At 43.2% G+C, this 8,105-nt stretch overlaps 1 protein-coding gene across 2 annotated transcripts; it reads right to left on the bottom strand.

The window, feature by feature from the left end:
* Positions 1-1,167: 1,167 nt before the first annotated feature.
* On the bottom strand, positions 1,168-6,628 carry LOC106821490 (guanine nucleotide-binding protein subunit beta-2-like 1). 2 transcript variants are annotated; one of them, XM_014826319.1, is made up of 7 exons: positions 6,420-6,628; positions 5,960-6,131; positions 5,641-5,788; positions 4,797-4,892; positions 3,812-3,922; positions 3,100-3,240; positions 1,168-1,572 (listed from the first exon to the last, which is right to left on the bottom strand). In XM_014826319.1, exons 1-7 carry the CDS (start codon positions 6,526-6,528, stop codon positions 1,390-1,392), a joined length of 960 nt encoding a protein of 319 aa, XP_014681805.1. In that variant the 5' UTR covers positions 6,529-6,628; the 3' UTR covers positions 1,168-1,389. The 2 variants fall into 2 exon arrangements, with proteins under 2 accessions (XP_014681805.1, XP_014681806.1); XM_014826320.1 differs by lacking the exon at positions 1,168-1,572 and adding an exon at positions 1,589-1,705.
* Between the last annotated feature and the right edge of the window lie 1,477 nt (positions 6,629-8,105).

The following is an 8,105-nucleotide window of genomic DNA, read 5'->3' as shown; positions in this document are numbered from 1 at the left end:
CGAACAGAAATTAATTAAAAATACTTACAGTGTTTCGTCGCACACACAACATGTATACTTCATTCATGCTAAATATACCACAGATTCAAGCTCTATACTTAATGTTATTTATTGAAATGCAACGGCTACAACTGTTTGTCGGAAGAATATCGTTACTAGATTGAGTGCAAAATTGTGACCAATATTTCATTTAGGAGAAGAGTTACGGGTGATACTCCATTAGGAGTGTTCCCAACTTTAATGTCATTAATAATGGTCATAATAACAATATAATATATACTATATATATGGTCATATATTAGTTTGTGGTTTAATGTCATTTAAGGTTAGGTTAGGGTTAGGATTATCAATCATTAATCATTAATCATTAATAATTAATTATATCAAAGTTGGGAACACTCCTAATGGAGCGTTAGCCAGAGTTACCCCCGTACTACAGTATGGGGAAAACTGCATGGTCTCTTATAGCTCTAGTACTATAGCCCGCGTACAGTAACTGCCGCAGGGTACGTAGGTCTCTTATAATCATTTTATAACTCGGATGATATTTGCAACAGTGTTGCAAATACGACACAAAATAACGCTAGATGGCGTTAGATGATGGTTTCGAGTCAGTGCAGTCTGCGTCTATGTATTAAATATACACAAATAAATTTTTCTCTATGGAAAGGCTTAGAACTGTTTGCAATTGTAAGTTTCAGAAACTATAATCCTTGATGCATCTAATAGTATGGGTGGCCCGTCCGGTAGGCACTCCTGTGGCGGCCGTAAATGAAGTCTACTTTTCGCGTAAATTCAGAGGTTGGCATTGTGATTGTGAGGTTACTGCTGATGTATGGGATTGTTTTCGTATGCAAGGCCATCACTCGTAATACCATCAGTTGCTACATCTCAGCACTTATGTTGATAGACATGAAATATACAAAATACTAAATGTATTGTAAACAACTTCATAAGCCCGTGAATCGTATGTGAAATCGATATTTTACCCGTAATTTCAATCTGAAAGCATTATTATATTTATAATATTTTAAGTTAAGACATTTCCCCATTTCCAGACACTGTCACATCTCAGTTATAATAGAATTTCACTGGAAACACGAAAAAAATTCCTGCAGCAGCACTTCATAGAAATAAACCACATCAATAAAACCTCAAACACGTATATTTCCTAGGTCACTGAAGATGTTTTTTTTTATTATTATCATAATTATTTTTCTCGCACACACGCCACGGGTATTTTACAACAACGGCGACTGCCAGCGATACAGAGACGACTCGCGTTAGCACGTTGTGCGTCTGCCTCCCACACTCATCAAGACACGCCGAACACCCACTCCCCGCCGCGCGAGACAAAACTCAACGCGGTTGCCGCGACGACAACGACGACTATCGGGTTCCTATGGTGACCTGCCAGACGCGGATGACGTTGTCGGTGTAGCCTGCGAACAGCGTCTGCCCGTCAGCGGACCACGCGAGCGAGAGGCACTGCGGAGGAGCAGTCTTCGAGCCGATCGTAGTGGAGAGAATCTCCGGCTTGAGCTCGTCGACGACGACCTTTCCTTCGAGATCCTGAATCGAGGAAGACGATCGAAAGATTACGTATCAGATAATCGAACGCTACGGATTAGAGAATAGAATTAGTTGTCAAAAATAGTTTAGTCTCTAAAAAAGGCTCGTCGATGACGACCTTTCCTTCGAGATCCTGAATCGAGGAAGACGGAGACAATCAAAAAATTACGAATTGGACGGATTTGGACAGAATTAGTTGTTAGAAATAGTTTGTTCCGGTTACGTACTTAATACTCATTATTATTTCAATCAAAATTTTAAAGATGCTAGTCACAAAATCTATGGGGCCTAAGATAAAATATTGCTTGTTTCCCCTTTACCGACCGACTCGCCCAAACGCCGCTACTCGACACATTTTATTGGCCGATTAAAACAATACAAAAATTATTTCGTTTCGCCCCCAAAAAACTTCATATTTGTTTCGGCAAAACCTTTTCCCCAAACAGAATATACAATATACATATACACATCTTGTTAAAACAAAATAAAACAGATTTTTCACCTACCTACCTACTCGGTACCCTGAGAGGCGAGTAGGTAAAGGGGAAACAAACAATTTTTTAAGGGTGGCCTGGGGGAAATTCGTGACTGCAATAGATTTTACGATTAGGTTTCACCTCAAGTTTCCTTGCAAACATTTATACGCGCCGGTTCAACCCGCCATCGCTACACGTATCACTAGCTTCTTGTTTTAACGGCTTTGCGTGGACGCCGGCGCAACCCTCAGAATTGCAGGACATTTTCACCACGGCGAAGTCTGCTCAGTCTGTAATCATCGGGTGTGCGCAGCAAGCTACCAATGCAGGGTGCGAAATCAACGGGAGTAGTAGAGTCAAATACTCCCTGATTTGACATATGCGTCCGGGAGTCCGTGCAACTCCCTGAAAATTCTGCCATACTGCCATACCAACTAGTTCGTTCCGGAGCACGGCCTCGCGGAATTACCGTATTTTTTCAGCCAATGTCCAAAGAAAATTTGGCAGACGTGCAACCGCACGAATCTTCAAAATAAGCACATGCGTTATTGTTAATCTCTTTACTTTTGAACCTCAGACAGCGGACTCCCTCATTTTGCTGCAGACCCCATCTTTTAGAGGGCAGGGAGTCCGTTGGACCCCCTTGTTCAAAAGTTGGACCCCTGCCATTGCGTTGACTACCGACACATACAGAACCCATCGAGGAACAGGAAAACTATCGGTCCCCACCTTTGTTGCACGTGTGACTTTTTCATGCAACTCGACAGCGATTCTAGAATCGCTGTAAAAATTGCGTTGAAATCGCTACGCGTGCGGGGTAACGTGCAACGGCAACCCGTATCGATTCTGGTCGCTTGCAACGAGTTGCAAGAAATCAAACTGTTTTGATTTTGAGCGACTCGTGGCTTCCAATCGCTCCCAAATTGCTTCGAAATCGCATGTGTGCGCACACGCGGTGACACATCGACCGATCGCTTGCGATTGCAGCGACGAGCAACCAAAAATCGCAAGTCTGCGCTAGGCTTTACCCATGTGCGGAAAGAACGCTTACCCATATCTTGATGCTGGGTCCGGTGGCGGCGCACAGCCAGTATCTGTTCGGGGAGAAGGTGAGAGCATTGATCATGTCTCCTCCGTCGAGCGTGTACAGGTGCTTGCCCTCGTTCAGATCCCACAGCATCGCCTGGCCGTCCTGCAAACACACACACGAGCCACGAGCGATAATAAGCAAGCGAGTCTGTTTGCAACACTTCCTGCCACGCTTGGCACGCTTATTGCATCACTTGCCACACTTCCTGCCACGCTTGGCACGCTTATTGCAACACTTGCCACACCGATTTATGCAAACTTAACAAATTGAAGCGCATTCCTGAGATCTTCGAGTTTGTCTCGCTAACTTTCGACGGCAACAGAGACAGATATGTCGTGGCTTTGACACCGCTTTCTTACGACAGTCTAAAATGGCTGGTATGAACTGCAGCCCGAGTCTTCTTCTTCTTCCTCGTCTCTGCGGGCGCACATCACAACCGCAATTCACGCACCTCCGCGTGTCTCACTCAACATCCACGCCTCAATGCGTACTCGCTGGAGCAGCCCTCAGAATTGCAGGACAATTTCACCACGGCGAAGTCTGCTCGGTCTGTAATCATCGGGCTTCTCCAACCAACACCTGCCACAGGTGTGCACAGGTAAGAATCACCTGGCGGCACTTCTGATTGACCTGTCTCCCCTGATCGTTTGAACATCGCGATAGAATTCCTTACCTTGCCTCCCGAAGCACAGAGGGAGCCGTCGGGCGACATGGTCACAGTGTTGAGGTAGCCCGTGTGGCCGATGTGGTTCGTCTTCAGTCGGCAGTTAACGAGATTCCACACCTTCCAACGCAAAAGCAGAACAGGAAAGATGTAAATACGCGTGCGACGACCCAACGCAGAGTTCACCAAAACCAGTGTGATTGCCGCGAAATTGTTCATTCGTAGAATCAAAATTATTTTATATCATTTAGCTTGCCTAATTGATTTCGTTCATACTTCCCTCATGTTGCAGGACACTAGTTAATCACCGTCAATCATTAAGTGCCATTTTATAATCATTGGGAAGATTACGATTGATTATGATAACAAGTTTCTGAACCAAAACAGCTATGCATAAATCTGCAGTGCACTTTTCGATCTTTTATACTAATTACGTTCAATACAAAGTGGGACAATGTTATGAAACCCAACGCGAACCATTTCATATGGAAGCATATAAGTCACAGGGACAGAAGGACAATGCAGAGCACAACAAAGACTTAAAACAGCAACAATTCAGAGATGCCAACACATATTTGAAGCAATCTGTAGTTTCTGGCCATCAAATTAGTAGTTCAAGGGTCACGTAGTGACCCGAGTTTGCTAGGGGGTCCGGCATGCCCCCTGAAATTTTTTTTGATTCTGAGATGCAATTTCCTGCATTCTGAGGGTCAAAAATGACAATAAATTGACAAAAAAGGACAATACTTGACAAAAAAAATAAATATTTCGATCACAGTGAAATTCGTAGTTTGATACAAACTGGTCGTAGTGGTGCAAAAGTAATAAAAATTCGTATAAAATACGGATAAATCGTAGTGGTTGCCATCTCTACAACATTCACTGCCACACCTGGCCGCCTTTACCAGACACACAGGATCGCCCCCTCATAATTAACAGCTAACGTAGGTGTAAGAAGAAGAAGTAGGTGTATGTGCGCTGATGTGATGCATACCTTCACGTACTTGTCCCACCCGCACGAGACGATGATCGGATTGTTGTTGTTAGGCGAGAACCTCACGCAAGACACCCACTCAGTGTGGCCTTCCTCCTGCGAACACACACAAATCAAGCTGTGGTCATCACAGCAATAGCAAATCATAATATAAACCAATTAAATTATAGATGGCATGATTTAATATACGAGTATATTGCTTTGCTAATGCCGTTTTTCGTACGATAGATAAATAAATAAATAAATAAATATATATATATATATATATATACGTACACAGCTTATAATACTAGACACAGATGGCATGCATGCATCCTGACTAGTCTCTGGTCTACGCAACGTAAATAATTTTGTAAATAATTTCACGAAAACGACGGCCGGGGTACCAAACTACGATTGCTCAAAATTTACAGGCACTCGCGTGGTGCCGTACAGTTAGTGATGTCACGATCATCGATTATACTCGATCATCGGTTGAACAGTGGCTCGAACCAAGCGCTTGGTTATCAAAATCCATAATCGATTTCATCGCAAAAAAATTGAAAAAAAAATTTGAAAAAGTCATGAGCATTAGAAATATCATCGCTACACAAGTTATCCTTTATTAACATACATGTATTATACACACAGTAGTAAACAGTGCAAAACAAACAGTAAACAGGGCTAAACAGTAAACAAGCACATACATGCACACACGTACATGCACACGACGTTACGCACACGCAGGCATTAAAAACCCCGAGCAACCGATTGTAACCGATCATCGGTTACTTGGGTCCAACCGATGATCGATTACGAAATTACAACCGATTGACAACACTACGTACAGTGCATCGCAGCTTACCTGGATGGTGTACTTGCAAGCGCCGAGTGTGTTCCACAGCTTGATGGTCTTGTCCCTCGACGCCGACACAATCTGCCGGTTGTCGGCGGAGAACGCCACGCTCAGCACGTCCTTCGTGTGGCCGACGAAGCGACGGGTCGTCTGTCCACTGCAACAGCGCCAACATTCAGAAGCGCGCAAACGACACGGCGTAACTCCGCCGTGGATTAATGCAGCCTGTTTATGTACTTGGTGTGCTCTTATGCCGTGGGAACGATACAGCGTCGAAAAATACCACTATTGCCGATGCGGATTAATGGTGCGTGCAAGTGGCTCTTACGTGCTCAGATCCCAGAGGCGCAGAGTGCCGTCCCACGATCCGGAGAGGGCGAACTGGCCGTCGGACGACATGACGACGTCGGACACGAAGTGACCATGGCCGCGAAGGGCTTTCTGCGGGACGCCGTAGTTCGTATCGTCGCGCGTCAGCTTCCACATGATCACGGTCTTGTCTAGAATGAGGAAAATCCGATGGCAGGTTTTGTTTATGGCAGTGGACAGAGATTGTAATTTGTATTTGCGGGAAGTAAGAACAACATATTGAATGAGCAATGAAAACTTGACACTCAACTTGAGACAAAAACAAAACGTGGTACATGCACGAGGGTAAGTACTCAACTGGTCATTTTCAGTATGAATCTAGTAGGTCATAAGAACGCATCGCAGAGTAAATCACACTCAATCCACTTCCACTGACGCACTACAATTATTTAAGGATGGAAATGCATGAAACAACTTACCTCGGGACGACGAAAGAATCATGTCCGGAAACATCGCAGTGGTCGCGATTTGGGTAACCCAGCCATTGTGGCCTTTAAGGGTACCCCTGTGAGTTAATTGCTCTGTCATTCTTACTCGCAATTACTCGTGAAGTTCCGATGACACCGGATTGTGTCACTAACTTTACAAATGTGTTGGCCAACAACTATGGCGGCCGAGAAAAGGAACGCTAGATGGCAGCATAAGTTAAACTGGAATGTAAACTTTGAAGTACTTTAACATTCAAAATGTACTATATGTAATTAAAACCTACAGAAAGTCATATTTTTGTTTAAAACATATTAATTGTTGTGATAATGCGTTACAGGCAACTTAGAAACATTTTTGATATGACGTCATGGGACGATAAAATTTTCGGCGGCCATTTTTCCGAGGGAGTGTAGTTGTTTGATGCGAACGTACTAGTAAATTTAGTTATTTGTGTTTAATAGCAGCACCTCTGGCGCTAACTGTCAGTCGTGCCATATCACTAACTAAATAAGAACGAGCTGTGTTATATAAGAATTTCAGGAAATATGGAGGAAAAGGCGCATTTGAAGGAACTGGATCAATGGATAGAACAACTGAATGAATGCAAACAGTTGACCGAAAATCAAGTGAAAACATTGTGTGAAAAGGTGTGTATTTAGTTTGATTATCACAACGACTGTATCTTCAAGCATGTAGGCTTATAGCTCTAGTACTATAGCCCGCGTTCATTAACTGCTGCAGGCGTCACTGTCCTGCGGCAGTTAATGAACGCGGGCTATAGTACTAGAGCTAGTAGTAGTAGGCCGATATCAAACAGTAAATACATTAAGAATACCTGCAGACATGCGTAGACATTCTTAGTAGCTGTAAAACCTTTCTATCAGTATCATGTAAATTGTAAGTGAAAAGTCAAGTGCACGTAATACTAATACTAATAGTAATAGTAATAGGCCTACTGAGTGAGTGTATATAATTTTTTCTTTCAATGAATCGGTGGTCGGCGCATGATTTCGTCTACGTCACAGATAAACATACAGTTTACAATTTAGGCATACTGACAGTTATACTGTTCAGGCCTTGACGCTTATTTTCAGATCTGGTTGTCCTGTCGGGCAACAAGAAGCAATTTTTACTTGTGCAATCTATGAGCCGTTAATGTCGTCTTTTGGTTCAGTGCATATCATATTATCAGGAATGTATAATATCTTATTAATGTACCAATGTTTGTACCAACTTTTCAATGCAAAATATGAGGTGAGACTTATAATATACATGAATTATACTTATACACGAGTGAATACAGTACATGTAAAATCGTAATGAAATTCACATGTTTATGTTTGCATGCTGGCACGCTCATTGTGTGTCATTACTGATTGCAGCTTTTTCCTCAATCACAGGAAAGAGTTTTGCTGTCGTCCTCTGATCCCAGCGATGCCCTCCCCTACATATTCAGTAATGCATATGCCCCAACCGACTTATAAACAATCGTACCCCCACCCCAGTACATAAATCAATGCCGCCCCGGCCAGGGAGGTACGCATTGCCGCTCTGAATAAATCTGTAATGGTAACAGTGGGTGTCGCGGGCTGCTTTTTTCATGGACCTTTGAAAACGTTTGAAGTGAGAATGTGGTGCGATAGCGCCCTGGCTCAGAGGATGTTAAGAATATTAAA

The sequence above is a fragment of the Priapulus caudatus genome, unplaced genomic scaffold (genome assembly GCF_000485595.1).
Source record: "Priapulus caudatus unplaced genomic scaffold, Priapulus_caudatus-5.0.1 Scaffold75, whole genome shotgun sequence".
Lineage (NCBI taxonomy): Eukaryota > Metazoa > Priapulida > Priapulimorpha > Priapulimorphida > Priapulidae > Priapulus > Priapulus caudatus.
This window is presented reverse-complemented; position numbering and strand designations above follow the sequence as displayed.